The sequence below is a fragment of the Podarcis cretensis genome (genome assembly GCF_951804945.1).
Source record: "Podarcis cretensis genome assembly, chromosome: 3".
In the NCBI taxonomy this organism is placed as follows: Eukaryota; Metazoa; Chordata; class Lepidosauria; order Squamata; family Lacertidae; genus Podarcis; species Podarcis cretensis.
The window spans coordinates 52,362,195-52,386,998 of NC_137172.1; the positions used below are offsets into that span (position 1 = coordinate 52,362,195).

Sequence of the window (24,804 nt, forward strand, 5' to 3'; positions counted from 1 at the left end):
CTCACAAATAACCCAGAGATGCATTTTAAATAAAAGCATACATTCTACTCATGTAAAACATGCTGATTCTCGGACCGTCCGCTGGCTGGATTTAGAAGGCGATTGGGCCGCATCTGGCCCCTGGGCCTTAGTTTGCCTTTCTAGGCACTAAGGTGTCTTAGATAACTGCAGAAATTGGGCAACCATACGCATGCATGGATGTCAGATGGTATGTGCCAAGTCAGGGCTGGGGGTGGAATCAAATAACAAGTCAAGAGCATATCCTACTTGAGAGCTTCCCACAAATTTCACAAACCTTCTGGTGCACACAGGGTCTTAAATGTAGCTCATTGGAGCCCATTGTTCACAGTGCAGAGTCGAAATGCCCATCCCTCCATGCACATGGGAGAAATTGACTGGGGACCCTAAAATCTGCTGAAGATTTTACTTCATTTTGATCTTGAAAGCCTTTGCTGTGCCAGCAGTCCTCATTTTAGCCTCATGAATTTGTTTATTAGACAAGCTAGAGGGTGGCGCTGTGGGTTAAACCATAGAGCCTAGGACTTGCTGATCAGAAGGTCGGTGGTTTGAATCCCTGCGATGGGGTGAGCTCCCGTTGCTCAGTCCCTGCTCCTGCCAACCTAGCAGTTCGAAAGCAAATCAAAGTGCAAGTAGATAAATAGGTACCGCTCCAGCGGGAAGGTAAACGGCATTTCTGTGCACTGCTCTGGTTCACCAGAAGCAGCTTAGTCATGCTGGCCACATGACCCGGAAGCTGTACGCCAGCTCCCTTGGCCAATAAAGCAAGATGAGCGCCGCAACCCCAGAGTCAGCCACGCCTGGACCTAATGGTCAGGGGTCCCTTTACCCTTTACCTTTAGTTCCTTCCAAACTTTGTCTGTTCTATGGTGACCTGTATTTGATAGAATATTGTTGTTTCTCTCTCAGGCAAGAAGGAAGCAGGCTATCAGCAGTTACTGCAACTGCTTTTGAAATGCTTTAATATGCAACCAAACTGAATGTTTGGCTACCATGCAGCAAACCAGCAGGCCTAGCTCAACACCCATTAACGCTACTGGCATGACCAGTGGTCAGGAATTATGGCAGTTGTAGTCTAGGAGAGCAACAGGTTCCCCATCTTTGCTATATAGTGCTTCTAGTTTGGTCCCTTAGTGAACTTGCAAAAAAAGGGGGGGGGGCGGACTGGAATCATGCTAACTCAGAGTTTTGTAAACTGCTCTGCTTTGTTTATTCTTCTGTCTGTGCTGACCCATCTGGCTTCCTTGGTCTGGTGTGCAGAGTACACAGGAATCATGTGGTCTTTGGAGTATCAGGTGGCGTAAAGGTAGCATGATTGGAATGGTACCTCCAGGACCTGCCAGAAGGAGGATGCTGTGCTGATAAGCCAAAAAAAATTGAAATCCCAGTGTTTAATGTTCAAAGGAGGACATGGATTCTGGGAACATAAAGACCAAGCACAAGAACCTGCCATGCAGTTCTTCTATTGAAACTTAACCCTTTTGCCACATATTCACATACAGTACAGTTGTATTATTTTTAGCACCATTAATTATTATTTATTTATTTATTATTAATTAATAATTTCATCTATGAATCACTTCCCATGAGTGTAACATAGATAAAACAGTTACAAATATAAAAACAGTGAAAACAATTGCACATATAAAAACAATTATAAACAAAAAGTTTATAATTTTATAATACAAAGTTTATAATCAGTTTAAGATAACAAAAGCACATACATGCCTAATATAAATTCACATCCAAAACAGATTGGTTATACACATGTAGGCTCTGTTCAGACCTCTAAATTGCGGGTGGAGATCATGTGGACCTGCAGAAGTTGCTCAACTCCAACTCCCATCATCCCTGACCCTTGGCTATGTTGGCAAGGATAGATTGGCGTTTTAGTCCAGCAACACCTGCAGTTTCCCAAGTTCCGCATTCCTGCTCTAAAGAAATTCATGTAGGGTAGAGATGGAGTTTGTTGCTGTGATCCCACTGCCACCTTCCCCGTAGGCACCCTGTGCAGCTTGAATGTCTGGGGAAAAGGTTTATGTTGCAAAATGAGCTGGTACTTGAATACGTATGGATTACTTGCAGAAGGCCAAACATAGAATATGTACTTGTTGTTTTCACACTATAGTCACAAGCAAAGAACTTGTACTTTCTGATGCACAACTCAGAGAGGCATTTGTGGAGGAGTTATGTGTGTTTCTGCTAGCACCAAGCAGTGCAAATAGAACTGTACAAATAGCTTGTGCATCATGTTGCAGACATGGCAGCACCCCACAAGATAGTAATTCATATGCTTGTTTCATTTGAGATGCTTGTACATTTTTTATCGTGTTCTAAGGCAAATTGCTGCATTTCTAAAGACTCCTCTGCAATTTACAGGATTGAGTTTTAAAAAAAACCCCAAACATATATCTAATATGATATTCAGGTCATTAAGAGTAAATGTCAAATTTTAAATGATGGTGTTTTCTGGTATGTTCAAGGTTTTAAAACATTTTATTTATTTTTAAATAAGTTGTTAATTGTGAAGCCTGAGAATCCAAAAATAAAACAAATGAAACTGGTAAACTGAAAACACATTGCGTGCATTGACTAGTTTGAAAGGAATTAAGCACACAGAGAGAAATTGCTTTTTCTGGTTTAACTTTGTATAATATAAAATGTAAATAGTGTCATTAATGGCTGCAGATGGACTTCCTTGGTGTTGAGAGTGCCTATTAAGTATAAATTCAAAATGAATTTCTTCAGCAATGCACATTTGGACCTTCCATATACATTGTGGGACTTTGATTTTACTTTAAAAAAAGAAAATAATGATATTGCATTTTAAAAGGCTAAAAAGACACTTTCTTCTATTTCTGTTTTCTACTGCCGAATTGATACATTTCTATTTTTGTGACGTCATAAATGGTTATAAAATTAACTTTAGAAAAAACTGTTCCTTTCTGTGCACATTTCTGAAAGAGTTAAGAATTGAAGCAGGTCAAGCAGAATTGTTCATCATGTTTTCACCAAGTATTTAAACAGCCATCACAAACGTAGTTGTATGTTTAAAAAATGAGAATTATTATTCACACCAACTATGCACAGTTTTTGTCCAATTAATCATAATAACACAGGGAAGAAATACATTATATATTCTAAAATAATCTGGAACCGCTATGTTGAAAAGGCAAGTCGGTTTTAAGAGGCTAGTTTAGTTACTAAGCAGACCTGTATAAAAATAAAGAGTTGCTTCTTTCATTTGACTCCTCATATGACTCTGAAGAGCAGAGGCTGAGCTTTTTACTGCAAGGTGGGAGGAAGACGCCTTCTGTCTTGAGAAGGCTAATATATCAGGCTGTCTCTACAAACTGATGTTAAAACAGAGACTGTAGGCTTATTAGCATCCTATTAATATGTGCATAAAATGTAGTATGTGTCTCAGCCCAAATACACAGATTGGGAAATCAAAGAGAAATCCTTCACACCTTTTGCTGGCTTCATCCTGAACTTTTATTTATCTTAAAGCAACTTCCTTAAGAGAATTTCCTCTTCTAAAGGAAACACTTATCCATATTTAACAGGCAAATTCTGAATTGAACTATCTTTATAGTTGTGTGATCACCAAGAGACCAGAAACTCCTTTAGTTGTTATTTTTAATGTTGACATGAATGGAAAAGTCATTTTGAATGACATTTTGGACTTTGCTTTCATCTGAAAGGAGAATAATAATTTTAATTACAACTTCAGTAATTTCCCTTAAAAAAGTTTGTCTTTCTTTAGAAAACATCAGAAATAAAGTATATACCATTTCTGAACAAGACTTCTCTTTAAGAAATAAAACTTCAATAAATTAAGGCAGTGAGAGAAAAAGTCCTGCTGGAGGCAGGGATTAGCCAACAGAAAAGAACCGTTCTAATTTAATTTGAATCTGTTTATGACACAATGGGTTGTATCAAACAAATTTCTGCTCAATGTAGACAAACTGAATAGATCTATGTTGGACATGCCCATAAGCCCTAATTTCAGTATGACTAACTTTGGATACAACCCATTAGTATGTTGTGTCAAGCTTTGCAAATTTCCTTTTGTTTTGAAATTGCCTAGTATTACTATTTATAGTAAATGGTGACAACCAGAACACTTACTTCATACAACAGCATTTTGTACAGATTTCACTCAGTGCCTTTTTTTATGTGGACAAGTTATGTTAAGAGTGTTAAAGTAAACTTTGCAATAACACTGACCCCTGCAGTGGGGGAACAAAAAGCACCATATTTCTACAAACATGTATTTTGTTTTTGTGTGTGGAACTTGAGATGAGGCTAACGCTTCAAAACAGTATCCATCTCTGTGTTGAATTTTCCCTTCTCCCATGGGCAGGGGCAGGGGGGCAGCTGCCCCACCCCAATCAAGTAGATTAGTAAAAATACAGTCGTACCTTGGATCCCCAATGCCTTGCGACTCAAATATTTTGACTCCTGAATGCCGCAAACACTGAAATGAGTGTTCTGGTTTGCAAACCTTCTTTGGAAGCCAAATGTCAGATGCAGCTTCGATTGAGTGCAGGAAGCTCCTGCAGCCTGGGTTTTTGAATGTTTTCAAAAGTCGAATGGACTTCCGGAATGGATTCTGTTCGATAACCAAGGTATGGCTGTACAGTGGTACCTTGGGTTACATACGCTTCAGGTTACAGACTCCGCTAACCCAGAAATAGTGCTTCAGGTTAAGAACTTTGCTTCAGGATGAGAACAGAAATCGTGCTCCGACGGTGCAACGGCAGCAGGATGCCCCATTAGCTAAAGTGGTGCTTCAGGTTAAGAACAGTTTCAGGTTAAGAACGGACCTCCAGAACGAATTAAGTACTTAACCTGAGGTACCACTGTACTTAACTGAGGTTCTGCCTCCCTAACTTGAAGGCTGCCCCCCCCCAATAAATCCTAGCTACACCCATGCCTTGCAAACATCTGGGCACCTTTACACATGCTGAGACAGCTTCTTCCTATGCTTTTCCCAACCCTACCAAAGGCAGCCAATGAGATGTGCATGAGGGAGAATAAACACCGGATGATAAAATAGTATGGGAGAGTTAGCCAGGAAATGGGAATCTGTGAACGAAAATACAATTCAGGAGAGGTATACCGCCCTATACCTGTAGATCTCATGGTGGTTCATGAGGGGTACGGTCCATTGCTCTGGCAGAGAAAGTAACTCAACAGATCATTAGGGGTTCCAGAAACCTCAACTGTATGTAGATGACTTTTACAGTGCTCTCACATTTTCCAGTCTGCCAGAGCTCTCTAAAAATCTGTACTTGAGAAAATATTTAGGAAATGCAATACAGGTCCCACACAACACATTTGGGACTTCAATGCAGATTGTGGTTGAATGGGCAGCTTTGGTGGGTTGTGTAGTTTTAGTTTGTTACATCGTTAGTGCTGGATGAAACGAAACAGTGTACATTCCAGGGAATGTACTAATAGCTCCATTGCAGGTAGCAAGGAAGCAGCAGAGCTCAGCATCACGATCAACATGGGAGACTGGGAAAAGTGCTTTTATTGCACCATCTTTCCACCCAATGCTCTAAATTGCTGCTTTAGCAAAAGAGATGACAGGTACCTACGAAGGCACTGGTGAGCTAGGTAAGCCTCTCCCCTGTGGACTGATTACACTTGCTGCTTCCACATAAGATGGAGCAGCATTTCCAAAGGAAGGGAATTCTTACAGCCATCCATAAAAACTGCCCTTGTGAGACACAGGGCCTTGTAGTGGTGGCATCTCCCCTGAGTGAAATTTGGATGGTTTCCTTGTAATGTATTTATTTCAGTAGAGTTTTACAGTGTAATTCTGCTGTGTGGTTTTTTTTTAAAAAAATAACTTTTGTTGGCTAGTTTGTATTGTTTTAACAGCGTGATTGTTGTGTATTGTATTTTTCACTGGTGTAAACTGCTCTATAATAGGGATGGGGAACTTGCGGCCCATCAGATTTTTCTGGACTGCAACTTCCATCATCCCTGACCATTGGTCATACTGGCTGGTACTGATGGAGTCCCAGAACATTTGGAGGGCCACAGGTTCTTCACCTCTGCTATATAAGCAGAAGAGTGCCATATAAACATATTTTTTTATTATTAGTAATAGACAAGCAGTGATACAGCTCTTCCCTGACACTTGATATTTCATGCAGAATTACAGGTTTGTGGTTCAAGTGCTCCACCACCTGCCTGCTTAGGCCCAAATGTACTTCTGCTGTTTTATATTTTAAAATATTAATGTAAATTTTCAGTTGGCCACACCCCCAACCTAATTCAGTATTTCTTTCTTTTACATTTTTAGCTCATTTTACAATGTATATAAAACCGATAAAACAATTATAACAACAAGCAAAAAAGACGTAAAACAAAACTATAGTATAGGCACATAGAATGAGTAGTTGCATATGAGTTAAAATAACAAAGTCTAAGTAAAGACTATCAGTCTTATCAGCTCATGTATCATTCCAGATTTGCCAAGCTGGTGACAAGGGTTGTCTTGAAAATACGTGGTATTTTTGTGGTATGTCATGAAGGAATGCCAAATCATATAAAGTGTCTGGAGGTTCCAGTCCTTGTCAAACACTCAAATTATGTGTGATTTTCTCCATTATAGCTACGGTATATTCCAGAGTAAGTGATATCCAGGTGCCCAATATAATATTTTGGGCTATTTTCCACTGAGTTACAATTACTATTTGTGCTGCCGAGATCATTTAGAAGAAGAAGAAGAAGAAGAAGAAGAAGAAGAAGAAGAAGAGGAGGAGGAGTTTGGATTTGATATCCCGCCTTTCACTCCCTTTAAGGAGTCTCAAAGCGGCTAACATTCTCCTTTCCCTTCCTCCCCCACAACAAACACTCTGTGAGGTGAGTGGGGCTGAGAGACTTCAGAGAAGTGTGACTGGCCCAAGGTCACCCAGCAGCTGCATGTGGAGGAGCGGAGACGCGAACCCGGTTACTCAGATTACGAGTCTATCGCTCTTAACCACTACACCACACTGGCCAATTCTTTTGACCAAATATTTACATTGATATAATCAAAAATATTCAATAACATTAATTTTATACAACGAACAATATTTTCTTTAGCAATATTTATCATTTTTGTCAAAATTAAATTCCAAAAATCTTACACCAGCTGACATTCCTACCATAAATGATACATATTATAATATGTACCAAGCTTATTGCAGTCAATTAGGTGATATAGAAGAAAACATGTTTGACATTTGCAAAGGAGTGTCAGACCATCTGTGTAATAATTTTAATGAGTTTTCCCTAAGAAAACTGTCAACCGATTTAAAGGGTTGTGCTTCACAAATTTTATTCCAGTCCTTGGGAAGAATTTGTGTTCCAGTATCTAGTTCCCGTGTCTTTTAAAGGGGTTCCATAGATCCATAAGTTACATTAAGCAATGTAGAGTACAATTTAGAAACTATTTCCCCCCTTTTATCCATTGTGCTTAATAAATTTCCAAATTTGTTAAGGGTCTCAGAGCTTGTGCCTTTACATTTTATTTTATAATAAAACTAAGAATTTGATTAAAATAAATCCAGTGTGTGTTAAGATTTGACAAAGTTTATTTTATTTACTTAATAGATATAGGTTGATTATTGCTATAGAACTATCATAATGTGTATTAACCTTTGGATTCCCAGTGTTCAAACTGCTTATCTCTCCCTGGCTGGACTGTTATTTCTTTTTGAATGCTGTATATCACAGAGACACATATACAGTCGCCTACAGCAAAGTGTGGACCTTGCAGAATTTTTCAAATAAAACAGAAGGGCTAGCATACGGGCAGCAAAGTTAACAGCATCCTAAAGGCAACAATCAATTTACTATGCTTACTTTGAAATGATACCACTCTATTGTAACAAGAAAGGTAGCACAGCATTGCAACAGATGCGGGAGGTTGCAAAATGGATGAATTGTAATTCTTTGGGGATAAACACAGCCGCTCTACTGATTAGGCATGTTAGCTGTATGTTCTGAGGCTCAATGAGCCAACCAAGGGGGCTCAAAAACACTCTGCAAAACTGCATATTCTACCTCTCAATACTTTCCCCAAATCTTTATTTTGTTGTTCCTCCTTGCTGGAAGAGTTTGGCAATAAAACAGAGCTAGGCTATGATAAAATGACAAGGAAATACAGGCAAATGCTCTTCTCCCTACCATTTGAATTTCAGTAACTTTATTGGTACTATAAAGTTTTAAAGTGCGGAGAAAGTTAGAACAATCAAGTGGTAGTAAAAGGCTGTGCGTTCCCCCCCCCCCCTTGCCACCCCATAAAGGCTTGCTTTAGCTTTCATAATCCATTTACAGGTCCAGTGCATGAATCAGTTTCTTCGCTTTTTCACAGGGGCCTGCTTCAAAAGGAACTGCTCTTAAGTTTATATTTTTCTCCAGTGTTACCAATTTAATGCCTAAATTTTGATTCACTCACATTTAAGTGCTGGTTCACTTTTTTCCATTTATAAATAATTAGCACAACAGCAAAAGCCCTGTACAAAAATGATGTTATAATGAGAAGAGTTAAAACAATTTAACAATCAACCGTTGTCAGCCTACCTTTGATCAGTAGATGACGAGCTTGTTAAAATAGTACCTTCCAAAATAGCCTATAGTTGCTAGGAGACAAAACAAGGGATCAGGAACTCTCCAGTTTGAATCTTCGCTCTGCCATGTACCCACTAGATTGCATTAAGCAGGCCAGACTTTCTCAGTCACCGCCACTTCTCTGCAATATGATCTCAGCCCTTCTTTAAACTTCCATGATTGTTGTCAATGTTAAAACAAGATATGTGTGTGTGAAATGCTACATAAATACTAAGTAGGTGAGATTATTGGTTTGTTTTTATTATATGTTTGTTTGTTTTCTATCTTGCCTTTTTATGTTGTGAACCGCTCAGAGATTTATGTTTGAAGGGCGGTCAGTATACACATTTAATACACAAATTAACTCTGCATGGTAGTCTGGTATTATTATCTTTTCGCAGTTGTGGATGGCGACGAGACTGAGAATATAGGGATTTTCTCAGGTTAATCCATGACTTTGTGGAGTGGGGCTGTAACTCACTGGGAGCTTTTATGCAAATGGTTCTAGGCTCAGTGCCTGAAATTGCTCATTAAAAGGATCAGGGAAGAGGTGATGGGAAAGGTGTTGTAGATGCTTTGCTTTCAGAACAGATAACACTGGGCTCGATGGGCCAATGGTCCAACTCAGTGGCCTGGTTCAAATGTAACAGAAAATGGTCGTTTCCTCCTTCTTGACTAAGTCATGGCAAGTTTCAGTCTCACTTCCTTTTTTGTGCACCGAAAACATTTCCAAGTGAACATGTTTAGGACTGAGCTGTATGCTACTTATGCCTTCTGCTGAATTTTGATCCAAAAATAATTTTTCTTCCATTCCGCTAAGGTGTTGCCTTTTTGAAAGTACTTTCAATAAAGAAGAGGCTTGAAGGGTTGTTGTTTTTTTTAAAAAAGCAAACATTTTCTTAACAAATATTGCTTTAAATCTCCATAACTGTTGTACACGGGAAAAAAATGGAGAAGACAAAGGAACTTCTTGCCGCTGCTTAATTTCTTCTTCCCTCCAAAGTATTTTCCTTTGGGCAGACAGTCATTGTGCCTTCTAATGACACAAACTTGAAGGGAAGTAGAAAAAAAGACTACAAACAGGTTTTATAAGCCTATCAATGGGAATATGTGGCTACAAATTGCTGAGTAAATGGAACAGCCTGCTTCCTAAGCCTGAGTCTGTGAGTCTTATGTCAAAGCATTTGGGGTGGGGCAAAAACACCAGGGGGTGTTAGGGATACCTGCTGAGCCCTAATTGGTGCCCACTGTTGTTAATGGCTTCCTGTGGCTGAATGTTTACTTGTCATTTGTTTTGAGCTTTGTTTCCCAGCTACTAGGGAAAAAATACTGACCAAATTTTTTTTTATCTTCTTTTGAAAAAGTGTATCTCCAGTCCCAGAGTGCCCTTCTGCAGTTTGTCTCACGATACAAAATACCTGGAGTCCATGCCACACTCAAAAAGTTACCTGGTAAGGTACAGGTCTCAGCTTGCTCTTATTATTGTAAGTGGATGGTTTTAGACTATGTTATAAGGACTAGAAAGTATCCCAAGAAAGATTGCTGTCTTTTTCTTTAGAATACCCAAGTGTTCTCTTTTATGGGATATTGGTTCTGTATCTGTCGCTGCCAGCCACATACGGCAGAAGTGACTAATGTGAAAGTGAAGTACCCTACAGATCTGGACTTCAACCAGAAACAAGCACTTCCAAATCTGATTCCTATTAAGCGTCTGGAAGTCACCTTGGTTAGTTAGTTAGTTTATTATAGTCATACATCCAAAAGCATCCCAAAGCAATTCACGTATCGAGAGGTTTCCAAAAGCAATTTACAATAGTGAAATGTGAAGTGCCTAAAAATATTATATAAAACACTACAGCCATAATGTACAAAAAGTGTTCATCCGCAGAAAAAGTAATCTAAAACACAGTATATCTGCTTGCTCAACACAAGATGAACACCAGTATCACTGAGCATTGAAAGCAATTAAATCCTTTCTGAAATTCATGGGCATTAAAGACTTCTGTGTATCCAGACAGCAAGCACAGTATAGCTTAACATTGATTTCAACTTTCCCAGGCCTCTCACCAGAAGTCCTTGGAAGGACAACAACTTCCAACTGTTTCCCATTGTTAATATCTGTTCAAGCCTGCCTACTACTCCACGATTGTTTGTTAGCACTAGGAAAATTATAAACTTGGCTACATAGCTGTTGGCAGATATCTGCTTTAAGTTACAGCATCACTAAGGAGTAAACAGTGGGTAAGACTCTGACTTTTATGCAGATCTTCTTGATGATCTGCTGCCCTTATGGAGATTTGTTTTGTTTTGTTTTGTTTGAACTACAAATTGATCTTAAACAGCTACTCACATCTCTTTGTGAAAATGCAATTTATCTTCAGGAACTAGCTCTTAATCTACATATCTTAAAGTACTTTCTCAAATGCAGATTTTCACTTTTGGATACATAATAGGAATACATGTCATAACCATGGAGAAAAATGACTTTCAGTTCAAAAGTAGTGTATGCATGGCTACTATATATATTCTTACATATTATCATTACGTGCAATTTTCTCTAATGGTTTGTTTCCCTGTATGCTATGTTCTGTTACTGAGTTGTTTAATTTGCTTGTGGGTATGTGGCAACTTTAACAGATTCCTTGCCAATTCCAAGAAAGTAGTCCTGTTAGTCTGTAGCAAGAGACCTTTCATTCATTGTTGAAGGCCACCTGGCATTCAGTTTGAATTAGCCTGATCCTCTAGTCCCTTTTCCCTTTTCTTCTTTTATGAAGAAACCCTTTCTGGGACCCCACGTTTAAATTCTTCCCTGGTCTCCTTGCTGGCCCTAGTAGGACCAACTTGGCCAGTTAGCCCTGATGATCATTTGATGTCTACTGACTGGGTTTTGTCCACCCCCCCAAATGACCCCTGAATTTTTGAATTTTATTGATATAGATGCTGCATTTTATGTTGTATTTTATGCTGTTTTTGTCGCATTTTAATCAATGTTTTATATTTGCTGTCAGCTGCCCTGAGCCCGGTTTTTAAACCGAGAAGGGTGGGGTATAAATAAAATTTTATTATTTTTTTTTAATTGTTTAACTCATTTGCTTCCAACTCACTCACTGCAGAGAATGAAGTAAAAGTAGCTGAAGAGATGTCAAATATATTCACCTTCTGCAGAAAGAAAAAGAAATTTACAGTCATGAGAGCCGATGAAGAAAATAAATCCAATTCATTCACTTGTTTTATTCTAGTTATTGTCTGTTTTAAAGGGGAAAACGAGTAAAGCTAGTCTGGCTGATTATATTCATTTTTAAATTTGTAAATAAAAGTTTCTTTGAACAAATGCAGTTAAAAAAGGATTACATATTGTAACTTCTTTGACTGGGGTTTGTTTTAAACCAAGACAAACTATAAGCTGTATGCCCAAAACCAATATTTTAAATCAAATTGTATTTGCTTTCACTTAGAAGCCACTTCTGTATTTAGCACACAACATAAAATGCAAATCCTGTTAAATTGACAGGGATCAGATGTATCCTGCTAATGTGATGGCCCTTAATCTGCAGGCAAGTAAGCGGCCACAGTGGGACTAGGACACTCTTGTGCCCCTTCTTTTTAGCTAATGGATATGCCATAAACTGCAAAGAAGACTAGAGGGAAACACACAATTGAGCAACATGCTTCTGGTTTCATTACAAGCCTTGCAAAATCCACTCTAACCAGCAGTTTCTGTCCACCATAAATAGCATATCCAAAAGTATCACAGTTCCCATGATTCAGTATCTGATTAATTCGAGATGTGATACTTGATAAAATAAACCATGTTAGATTTGATTTTGGTGCTATCCATATGCCTCTCTTATTCTTTCTCATTCTCTCCTAAGATTATAGGGTTGCAGAACGAATTAACTAAACTTGGAATCTTAAAGAACCAACAAGACAATGAAAACTTTTGGAAACTCATCCAGGCAGGCATTCATGGTTCAAAGTTCAAAGAAAAGCTTCCAGATATAAAGGCAAAAAGCTGAGTATCTTTATAATGTTTTCATTTTAGAACAGCTAAAAATGTCTCATCCAAATAGGTAACAGTGTAGATTTAATGAACTTGGTGGGAAGCAGATTCATTCAGATCAGAGTAGTACCCCCAAGTACACACTTGTATTGAACAACTGCTTTCCCTGATGATGACGTTTTCCTCTGGCAGTCGTCCCCCCCCATCAATTTTTTTATCCTAGCTAGGGTTTTTTTGGGGGGGTGTTATTTTTGAGATTGTACACCCAAAAACAGCAGAGTCTAAAACCCCACCTGAGAGGGAGCTCCAGGAGGAAAATTGCAGGCAGGAGAAAAGTGGCCTTCTCCTATCTGCCTGCTCTACCCTAGAAACTGCCCCCTCTAGATTCAACTTTGCAGTGAAGCCCACTCACATCATAAAGAGCTCATAACGGATAAAAAAGGCAAGCCGAGAGGAAGGCAGTGAGAGCAGCAGGCTCTGAGTGGAACAATGCCAAAATCAAAAGAACTTGTGTCTTCAAGCTCATCTGCCAGTGATTCGGACAGTGAAGTTGACAAAAAGGTGAAAATGAAAAAACAAGCAGTGCCTGAAAAGCCTGTGAAGAAACAGAAGACTGGTGAAAGCTCCAAAGGTGCTGCCTCCTCCAAGCAAAGTAGCAACAGAGATGAGAATATGTTTCAGATTGGTAAAATGAGATATGTCAGTGTTCGTGATTTTAAGGGTAAAGTCCTAATTGATATTAGAGAATACTGGATGTATCAAAAAGGTGAAATGAAACCTGGCAGAAAAGGTATCTCTCTAAATCCAGAACAGTGGAGCCAGTTGAAGGAACAGATTACTGATATTGATGAAGCAGTAAGAAAACTGTAAAGATGAGCCAAGCAGAAACTCCGCTGTTATAGGTTTAAGTAGTCTTTTTACATGGTGGCATTCATTTTCTAAACTACTTGTTTTACAAGCTATTGTATATTTGGATTGCAAAACAATTTGCAAGATGAGCGCTTTTTAAATGTGCATTAAAAGTGTATTCTGGGTGAAGTTGAAAAAAATAAAAAAATAAAGAGCTCATAACCCACCTACTCTCAGAAGCCAGAAACATCATAGCCAGACACTGGAGAGAGACCTGTCAGGTATCAAATGGACCAATGGTATCAAATAGTATGAGAAACAGCCTTACTAGAAAAACTAACTGATAAACTGAAACTGACACGGGGACAAATAGAGGAAGACACCTTCACCCTGGTATGGCTCCCCTTTATCACATACACAGCCCAACAAGACAGCAACAAGAACTCACCAACAGCATACAAATCAATATGGCTAACCTAATCCAAAAACACCCACCCACCCCACTCACACATGAAAATAAAGTTCACCACAGCCAATCACAAACAACCACACCCTAGGCCAACCCCAACCTCTCTCATCACCAAAGGAATACAAGCGAATAGTAAAGAGAACCTGCACAAGCGACGCTGACACAACCCCCCCCCCCACATCCACTAAGTAGAATAGATACATCGCCACCCGACCCCACCCCCAATTACCATGCCCCCTTCACCTCTTTCCCCTTTTCTTCCTAATGTAGTACTAATGTCTCAACAAATGAAACTGATCTGTAGAAAATGTAACTTGAAAAAAGAGACATTGCACATACTTTTGTAAACCGCGAAATATTTAATAAAAATATGTTTAAAACAAAACAAAAACAAAACTTTGCAGTGAAGAAGCAAGAGCAATAGGCTCTTTGGAAATACAAATTTGGAAATACAAATTTGCTAGTAATATGTAATACATAACTTAGTTATTAATCACAACGAGTCAACAACAAATGACAAAAAACAATTTACTTAAATACTTTGTGTTTTTAATTTACAGTGTTAGCTACAAAGTCTTTGCCTCTGGTAACTTCAGCAAGAACCAATCCAGTCCAGCCTGTTGATGGCTTTAAAAACAGTAGCAGCCTGAAAAAAGTAAGCAAATACGTGTTTCTGTTTATAACCTTGGATTTCTAAGCACTCTACTTTATGAGGCTTCTAATTATAGTCAGCAGTCTTAACTCAGCTTGATGGTGGGTGGGAGATTTCTCTGATAAGATGCTTCATGTGATGTTTAAATAGGCCTTAACTTTTCTACATATCTGAATGAAGCTACATTTTATAGTCCTGTAAAATCTCTGGCTTCCTGAACTGTGTTGATATCAGGTTGTGTTCTGTTGCTTTCAGCAAGTCTACTTTAAGAAGGATTCAACCTGTAATTCACAAGTGACTCCCTCCAGGCTAGAAGATTTCCCTAAAATGCCCATAAGAGTTATTTACTCCTTTGATTCAATATTCTACATTTTTTTTATAAGTAGATAACTCAACAATTGCTTTCATGGGGTAGGCTGCGTTTCCAACGCAGCCATTAGGCTGGAGGTAGGTCAACTCTCTATTAATGCCAGGATATGGATCTTGAAGATTCACCTCTGGCTAAAACTCATATTTTTCCCAGTGGGAGTGGCTCCATTGACTCTATTAGACCCGTTCCAGTCTAAATGGAGAGTGTCGCTTTATGAAAAATTGAAGGGCCTGGGGCTTTCCTCACAAGAACTTATAGCCTCAGGTTTTGAAAAGGCTAAAAGGATGGTGAGCCAGCGAATAGGAGATGCAGAGCTTCAGGATCATATGAGCAAGATAGATAAATATCCAGCTATCCAAGATTATGGAAAAGGGTTTAATCTAACACCATATTTGCTGGATCTACAAATCGCAAAATACAGGCGGGCGTTTACCCTTACCAGATTTGATGTACTGCCATCTGCCTTACTAAAGGGCAGATACGAGGGCAAACCCTATGCTGAACGAGTTTGCCCATGTGGTCTGAAAGAGGTGGAAACGGCTTCACATGTGTTGCTACACTGCGACCTTTATGGGGATATTAGGTCACTGTTTATCTCCCCCATCGTTCAGAAATTTCCAGGTCGATCTGAACTTCAGCGGCTGAAAATCCTACTAGGAGATAAAAACCCAGAAGTAACACTGAAAGTGGCCAAATTTTCTGCGGCTGTGATCAAGCGGAGGGCATTAGCTGTAAAAAAGTAAAAGACTTGACTCCTGGACAAGCCCCCTTATCTTTTAAGCCTATACATATATTGCAGTGCATAAATGTGTATATATGTGTGTGTGTGTGTGTGTGTGTGCATATGTGTTGCTTTTTATGTATAATTTTACAATTTTTTTTAAATTGACACCATTACTCCCTTTGTAAACTATTGTTGTTCCATGTTTCTCTGGTCTATGACCGTAATAAACTCATTCATTCATTCATGGGGTAGGGAGCACAATTGTACACAAAACACCTTTTGTGCAGGGTGCTCTGCTCAGTATTTAACTTCTTAAACTAGTAGTGGTGGGACAACCAGCTTGGAAGCATCTTCCCATCACTAGATGCCTGTGTGTTTTAGGGAACACCTGTCTACACAACTTCTGGTGCCCTCTCTTGTTCATTACCTGGTATCAACAAGAGGTTCCGTGGCTAAGTCCTGCTTGAGCCTTGATTCAGATTAAACCCTTGCTTTCCCTTTTTCCTCTGTGAGACTAGAACTGTTCTGCAATGGGTACCGTGGCACAGAGTTTCCTGTCAGAGGTGAGGAAACAGGAAGTATTTGCTGTGGTCAGGATGCAAAGGGGCAGGTGGTGTGCTAATGCCATTTGCTTCCACCATGGCGCTCAGGAGGGTTCCTTAGTTTCCTTTTCTGATCACAGAGCTTTGCACTGCAAAAGAATCTGCTCCTTCAAGAATCCCTGTTTTTTAGGAGTGGTTTGTCAGGTGCTAGGTAGAGCTAAAGTCAAAAGTGGGGTGCGGTGACTGGGAGCTCTGAAACTATATTTCATCTTTGGACTCTCTCAGCACAACCATTTGGATTCTGCCTGATCTCTGCAACATAAATGGGAGATTTTAAAGAGTCTGGTGATAAAATATAGGTGGGTTTTTTAAAATATGCTCAACATCTGAAAAGCTTTCTGGGTCATTTAAACTGAGTTCAGCTAATACTATATACAGTGGTACCTCTGGTTATGAACTTAATCGGTACATGTGAAGATGTCTTGTGTGAAACATGTTGTGCAGAATCTGTGGCCCAAGTCACATCCTGGAGTTTCTGAGCTCATGGGACAGCAGACAGAGATACCACAGTCGAGAACTCAGCTTTCTTTAAATAGCATGTACTTAGGAATTCTTAGGAGAGAGGGTGAGCAGTGAAGAAAATGTTAAAAGAAGAATGAATGATCCAAACTTGCCTTAGACCCTTAACCATCTCCCCTTGCCCTTCTCCATTTAACTGTGTACTGTTCACCAGCTGTGCCCTGAAAAAAGGATGCAGGGATGGCTGAGCTCTTCACACTTCGGTGTAATGATCACATCATGCTTCCAGTCCGCTGTACCAAGCAGTGTGCTTTGGGCAAGTTGTCAGGTTCCTGGATCTGGCTAAAGGGTTAATTTGCAACTTGAATTGTTTACTCTGGTATTTATTGCATTCTCTGAATTCTAACAAAAGGAGAGACATGATTTTGCAGTCTGACATGCCATTTATCATTATGAGCTTTGAGGTATCTAATAAAGTTTCTAAACTTTCTGGATAACTTTTTACATTTTAGATGACAGTTACCATGCTTAAGTAAAAAGGAGTACGTCAATATTACATGCTATGCCTCAGTAGGAACTTGCAGATTCACCTCAGTCTGTTCTTGGTGGGTGCTTAGAGAACATGAGACTCTCGATGCCCCCTGAAAGGTGACCAAGGAGCCACGATCTGGTGTAAGATTGAAGACTGACAGCATATTAAAGAAAGCCAAACAGAATAAAGGTGGTAGAACATTAGCATATAATGATCATGTCCTGAAAAAAAGTCATAATCATAAGATACTTTCTGAAAAGAGCAAAATTTTCAAGGTCACCACAAACTGGAATGCTTGATACCATTTCTGACACCACAGTTGTATATAGAACATGGCCTTAGAGGAGCTTGGAGACAGTCATGTTGCCCATCAAAGGGGCACAATAAACAGGTTGCAGTTAGAGGGAGCAGATCCTGTATCTCACTCCAGCTGCTGGAGTTGGTAGCATTACCTCTTTATCCACCCCAACCCTGAATGCATTATTCACCCACCTCCTCCTCTTCCTCCTCCTCCTCCGGGCTGTTAAGTTTTGGAATTTGGAGGGGCATTAGGGTAGGTTTGGAAAAGCAGCACTTACCTCTTTTGCTTCTCCCCCTGAGGCCTCAGGGATGGATATATAGTCGGGGAGTGAAAAAGGAGTGAATTGGCAAAGCACTCTCCATTTCCCACCCTTAACAGGCGCTAAGCTGGTAACGTAATAATTCTTGTAGTGAATTGGTTCACATAGCCCAGCATTTTTCTTCTGAAAAGTGGGATACCTTTGAAAGCCCACAATCAGAGCATGAAGGTGATATTGGAGACAAATAGATGATTGCCCCCAGTCCCAGGTGCCGGGAGGCGTATACACTCTGAATATGGAGGTTTCTTTTTAACCATCATTCCCTCTATTTCTGCTGTTCAGGTTGTGGGTGTTTTGCTGATGTAGCAAAAGAGCACCACTCAACAAGGAGATACTGGCTGGCTTGGGGAAGCCTCGAAAGCTTGCTGAAGTACAAAAATATTGAGGGGGGAACTAAGGGAGGGGGGACTTGACAAACAGCCCAGTGGCCAGAGAATGCTAACTGTTATGGGGAGGCTGGGAGGAGGAATTGAGTATTTTGGAGGAAGGCATGGCTGTCTGTCTGGAACAGAAACACTTCATACTTCAACATTTTCCTGCAGATCCAAAATGTTACGAATAACGGCTGTTGACAAGACTTAATCCTTCATAAATTTGTCTTGCCCTTTAAAGATCTGTCTAAGCTACATCATCACATCTTCATGTACTGGTATCCATAAATTAATTCCATGCCAGATTGGGATCAGTAGTGCTCCTCATTCCTGAGAAACTCCCAACAAACCCAACGACATTTTTTAGAATGCGAAGAAAATGTTTTACTTTGGGTCTGAAACTGAAATCTCTTTGGGACTTGCCTTAGAAATTCTTTCCTGCAGGTACTTCTGGGTGACTTCTGTAATTGTTTCCCAACGGAGGGAGGATTAGTGGAGATGTCACCAAACAGTTAGGAGGGCCTTGTTAGCCTTTCATCCTATCCCAGTCAAAGGTAGGCCACATGGGCCCCTGTTTGCCTGGCCTAAGACAAATATATCTTGGCTGACTCCTTATTACTGTGTGTCTGAGGGAAGCAGGGGAAAGTGTTCACAGATACGTGAGAAGAAAATAAAATGGAGAAATGGAGACGCACCCTTTATATTGTTGGAATGCCTTAGGGCCTCTTGGAACTGAATTCAAATCTTATTGGAGATTACAGTGTGATAGAAAGAGAGCTCAAAGCAAGAAATAAATAAAGCAAGCTATGTGCATCTAGCTTTCAGAAAGGCTTGCAGTTAATTGGTAGAGCTTCTGCTTTGCACTCAGAAGTTTCCAGATTCAATCCCAGACATCTCCAGGTGGGGCTGACAGAGAACCCCATCTGAAATCCTGGGGAGCTGCTATAAATAACGCTGACCCTAGAGAGACAAATGGTCTTACTCGGTGTAAAGCAGCTTCCTATCTAGCCAAGGCGAGTAAACCAGATGAGGCCAAGCAATTCTATGAACTGTTCCACCTTTATATTTTCAACAACTGGAATCATCATCATAATAATAAATCTTTTAATTCACTTTGTTTCTGAAATCGTGGCTTTCTGATATGTGCTGAATTCGGCATCTTGACATTGCTCATTTTTGAAAGAATTTATTCTGTACCAATAACTGTAGAGGAAGTAAATAAACAGAGTAAGCATTGCAAATAAAGTGAGGTTTTTTCATTTAGGAAACAAACCATTCTTTCCCATGTATACCATATAATATTCAACTTCTAAAGTTGCTCTTTTGCTTCTCTTTTCATTCTACATGTTTTTGAGTTGTTAGACTCCTACTAAGGGGGTTAGAAGCTCAGTGGCAATGGTAGCAGCTAATTTTGGCAAGTCTTAGCCGTTGACTACAGGCTGGCTGCTGCTGGAAATGTAATGTTTTATTAAGTGCAGCCTGATTTGACCCAGCAAAGCCTTTCTTATTCTGGGCAAAAGCTGGACATAGAGAGCTCCTACACCTGCAGAATCTTCTCCACCTACTGCAGTATTTGGTACTGCTTCGCAACAAGCAGTGAAAATGTTCACTTACTGAAACCAATGACTTGTAACCAGGTCTGAATAACTATTACACCAATGGATGTCTCTCTCACCCAAACTGATTCTCCTCAAATCCCTGTTGACCCCAGCCATTTATGCACATTATATACAAAGGAGGCTGAGGAAATCTTCTCTCCCCAAGTCGTTTTAGGGTTATTTACTGTATGTGTGTATGCCTGTTTTGTCATTTTCCCTCTTAATCCAAGTACAGTTAGCCTCTCTTCCTCCTCTCATTCAGAAATATTATTCTTGAGAAATGTGGCCAATATAGCACAAGAAATCTGGTGCAAGTCTGAGCTTAGTTTGCATTTTGGAGTCTATTTTCTATTCTTTCCTATGTGGTTCACCATCCGAGCCTGTGGAACTGGCTTTTAAAAGCTATAGCACTCATTCAAATGTCAACACACTCTTGCCCGGTTTTTGAATTTGGTTTCTGCTACTTGTATGATCAATTTGTAGTTAGAGCGATGGACCTGGGTTCAAATCTCCACTAGCTATGAACCTCACTGGGTAACTTTGGATCAATCACTGTCTCTTAGTCTAACAGGATTGCTGTGAAGATAAAATGGGGAGGAGGGCATCTATGCTCACTGCTTTCAGCTCACTGGAGGAAAGGCAGGATGTAAATGTAATAATAATAATAATACTTTGTTTAAAAAGACAGAAAATAATAGGTGTCTATATCTATTATTATATTCAGAGCATCTGTTGTGTTCCATATTGCACTGTCATTTGCTGAAGTGCAAAGTAATTGTTAATTAGATGGTTAAGTAGATCCCAGCTAACCTGTAAAATGAAGTACATTTCAAGTCCTAGACTATGTCAGTTGCTCACATATCTAGGTAGCTAACTAGATACACAAACACACACAAACTGTGGAAGAGTAGTTACACTGAGAAGTTTAAATCAAGTGCCAAAAATCCATCTAAACAACTTTAATAAAAAATATTTAAACTGGTGAAGCGTAGATGGGAACTGGGAGCATCCTTGGTTTTGTCTGCCTTGTGACCTAGGGCCTGAACATTTAGTTGTGAAGGCATCACTAATGATGTGCTAGTTCTCAAGGATGTATCAGAGTGCTGCAGCTAACACCCGATAATATCGCTCACTCCAGTGCTGGCACACTTTGACTGCTTAGTGCAAGAATCCTAACTAAAACAAAACAAGTGGTCGTCTTCTCATAAGTATCATATCCACTCACCTCTAGAAACAAGAACTTTAAAAAGAGCAAGCAGTGCCTTTAGATATTTGGTTTGATTTTGTGGACTTGCTTTTGTCTTGACCGTTGGCATTCTTTTGTAATTTTGAAATGAGGTTTGGTTAGTTTTGGACTCCTCCTTTTATAAAAACCTTTCACTGTATATGATGTATAGAGCCATATTCCTTTCTTGCTGGATCAAAGCTGTGCTGTCTTTGTACCCAGTTCTTCATTGTCCTGTTGTTCGGAACAATGATTCTACTGGAAATGGTGTAGGGGAGCCAAAGACTAGATTTGATCATCTACTATGCCACTGATTTCTTACCTCCAAATTCATACATTATAGATTGTTGTTGTTGTTAATTGTCCACCCTTCATGGTGGAGGCTTTACCCTAAGGTCCCAGCATGGGTTACAACACTAAAAAACCATAATTAAAAACTGTTTAAAACAACAATTTAAATCCTTCCTTGCAACTCTGCTAATATTCTTGTTGTGTTCTTCAAGGAGACTGATAAGATCTGGTATGAATTTTCTTAAATGACCTCCTTTTGTTCTTCTCCAAATGAGTTCACCTTGCCCCCTTCTGTGTCTTCACTTCCATCTCTTCCTGTGTTATTCTCCCCCTAACCACGGGTTATTAAGCTGTATTATTAAAGTGGCTTTTTAAGCCAGGATCCCTGGTTCAAATGTAACACCAAGCTGAGATTCTTTAAAAGAACTAAACTCATCAGAAGTCCTCCCCTGCAGGGTGGAGGAGAGTATATGAGCCCAACTTTTCACTTGGGTTCATTGGTGTTCATTCACATCGTGCTGAGCTATGCTTTTTGTATAACTGGGTCAGTATCAACTTTCAACTAGCTTTTTCTCTAACATTTTCTTTAGCTCTTGCTTCACGTCTCCCTCTCCTTGAAGGAGTCCAAGTATTTCAGCATCTATTCTTCTTGTTGCCCTCTGTTCTGGGAGGTCTATTCTAAATCTGTTTTTTTCATCTCATTCTGCGTAAGATAAGGTTAGCGTAAGCTAAAACTAGGCCTCTGTCTCCGTGTCTCCAGCTTTCTCAACATTTTCTCTTGAATGGCTTACCATAATCTCAGTTTGAATTTAGACAAGAATACATCCCTCCTTATACTTTTCCATCACTACTCCAAATATCACCATTCCCCAGTCTTCCAAATAAACACAACTCTGGGAACCCATTGATGCATCCTTCTTTCTTTTCCTGTCTGTCCTTGTCCAGTGTTGCCATTTCTTCAAAACTTCTAAAACTTTTCTTCTTTTTCTTTTGCATCTGTTGCAAAAACAAACTTTTTTTAAAAAACCCCTCTTCATTCTTCGGCCATCTATTACCTGAACAGTTACCATCTTCATTTTCACATTTATCAGATATTGGTGGGTTGGTGGGGTTTTTTTTTTAATCAATTCAATTTATTATTATTATTATTATTATTAATACCCCGCCCATCTGGCTGAGTTTCCCCAGCCACTTTGGGCGGCTCCCAATCAAGTGTTAAAAACAATACAGCATTAATTTAAATTACATGCATCACAACATGATGAGCTTGGGTTGTTGTGCATAGGTTTTGTGTAACTTCTGGGTTTCTTTTAACTTATTTGTAGAATGTGAGGTGGGGAGGTAGAAGGAAGGGATGGAATATGGGATGCTTGTCAAAGAGAAGTTTATTGTTTGTAGAACAACAGTAAAATAGATGCCCAACATGTGGCACACACTCAGGAAGACTAATATCCCATCCTCTCTTTGTTCAGCTGTCTTGTGCTTAAACTAAACAATCTGCTGTAACAAAGATGTTTGCCATGGTTCCTGCATGTGTGCAGAGTCAGGATACAGCAGTCTTGTGACTTAGGAGTTGTAACAGGAAACCTAGACTTGTGGACTTCATTCGTGAAACATTTTCCAATAAAGTTGTTTTTTGCAACTCAGGAGAAATTTGTTTAAAAATTCAACTAGTTCCCCTGAGTTACAATTGTGGCATCACGGTTTGGGATGGTATAAGCAAGTCGGGAACAAACTAGCTGCACATGTCAGCCTTTTTGCAAAATTTGATGCTGCCCTGATTTGTTTATAGCAGTAGTAATAATATAAGTTTGCATGGCATTCTTTAACTGAAAAGAAAACCAATCTGTGATAGTCACACAGGCAATAAAATCTTTGTTTTGAAACCTTAATTTTTCTCGCAGTCTTGCTCAGTTTATTCTTTCTGTCTCGCTTACGATCGCTGCCCTGATTTCACGGAAGTGCAAAGAGACCTATCCAATTGGCCTTGCCCCTTTGGTTAGCCATATTCACATATATGCTGCAGCCATGTGGGAGCCACCATGGGAAAGTGGTCCCCATGTGAATCCTGGGTTGTGTGAAGAGGGCTAATACATCTCACCACATATCTCATCCTTCCTCATGTTCTGTAGGAAACGCCGAAAGAAACTGCACGACTCTCTTTCACTTCCTTTGTTCCTGTTTCCTTCTAACGTTTTCCTAAGGCTCTGGGAAGTTTGGGTGCTTTATTCCCAATACTTAACACCTGGGCCTTTCACTTTTGTGCATTTTTACACCAAATATCCAGAATATTAATAAAGTGATGAAAAAGTGTAGTTTCTACATGGCAATTACCAGGTAACATTTCCCTCCATCAACTGGAAGAGTGCTTAAAGCAACAAACTGGAAGTGGGGGAACTGGCACGTAGCAGAAGTGTTGGTAATAGCACTGGGGTAGGATAGGTGCTACAGCCATTTTATCACCTCCAGCCGATCGCCACTCTGATCCAATTACTGCTCACGTGGGCCGATTTCTCCTAGTTGTTTGGGCTAGCAGCAGTCAACACTGGAATTCCCACTGCCTCCATAGAGATTGTGAATTGTTGGGTTCTATTAGTCACATGACCTGAAATGACCAATCCCCCCCCCCTCATATCTATCAGTTTAGTTTGGCTGTTTTCGTTTGCACCAGGGCTAATTCAAATTTCTATTAAAACGCATCACTTTTCCAGGCAGAGTTTGATATATATATATATTTGCACTATGAACAAGAAGAGCTAATTTATCTGATTTTTTTTAATCCCACCGTTCTTTCTGGTCACTTCATATTTTTTTATTGCCTTCTATAGTTTGCTACAGAAAGGTGAATCCTAGCCACAGTTATAAATATAGGAATCCATTTGAAAATGTATCTTGAACACAGAGTCTGTGTAAGTCCTGTGTATAAATCTCTCCCCCAACATCCTTAGATGGGAAAATAGAGTAAAATCACTGGCATATAAGAACTCAGTTTTCATTCACTGGAAAAGTAAGATCTAGTAAATATTATTATTGTTCACTTTATTTTAGTATGCTGCTTCATATTTTAGAAAATCTCAAAGTGGTTGACATCACAGCAAAAAAACAACATTACATAAAAATACAAATTCCAAATTCAGCTGCTAATCATCATTATCCACATTTTTAATAATATAATTAAGTAGTAAATATCTAAACAATGTACATAAGTCCATATATTTTTATGCTATAGAAACAAGTGTTCCTTGACTGGTCTAACGTGTTACAAGGTTTAGGATTATATTAATGAAAAATAAGATTTATCCCTATTTATTGATGAATAGAGTCTTCATTCTTCCCCGTCTGCCTTTTCAGCTAAATAAGTTAAACAAGAACCATAAATCAGTGTTCTTCTCTGTTTTGGTTATTTGTAGT

The 24,804-nt window shown here is 39.4% G+C and overlaps 1 protein-coding gene and 1 pseudogene across 7 annotated transcripts in view; both read left to right on the forward strand.

Moving 5' to 3' along the window:
• Nucleotides 1-24,804, forward strand: part of LOC307213759 (uncharacterized protein) — a 50,932-nt gene that overhangs the window by 14,055 nt on the left and 12,073 nt on the right. For all 6 annotated transcript variants that reach the window (XM_079971896.1, XM_079971900.1, XM_079971895.1 and 3 more), the window contains 3 exons: nucleotides 9,996-10,082; nucleotides 12,504-12,642; nucleotides 14,510-14,604. In XM_079971896.1, the coding sequence (XP_079828022.1) occupies nucleotides 9,996-10,082; nucleotides 12,504-12,642; nucleotides 14,510-14,604 (321 nt within the window). The remainder of the gene's footprint in view (nucleotides 1-9,995; nucleotides 10,083-12,503; nucleotides 12,643-14,509; nucleotides 14,605-24,804) is intronic.
• LOC307213778 (activated RNA polymerase II transcriptional coactivator p15 pseudogene) lies at nucleotides 12,898-13,572 on the forward strand (annotated as a pseudogene). Its single transcript has one exon. The product of its transcript is annotated as an activated RNA polymerase II transcriptional coactivator p15 pseudogene (transcript).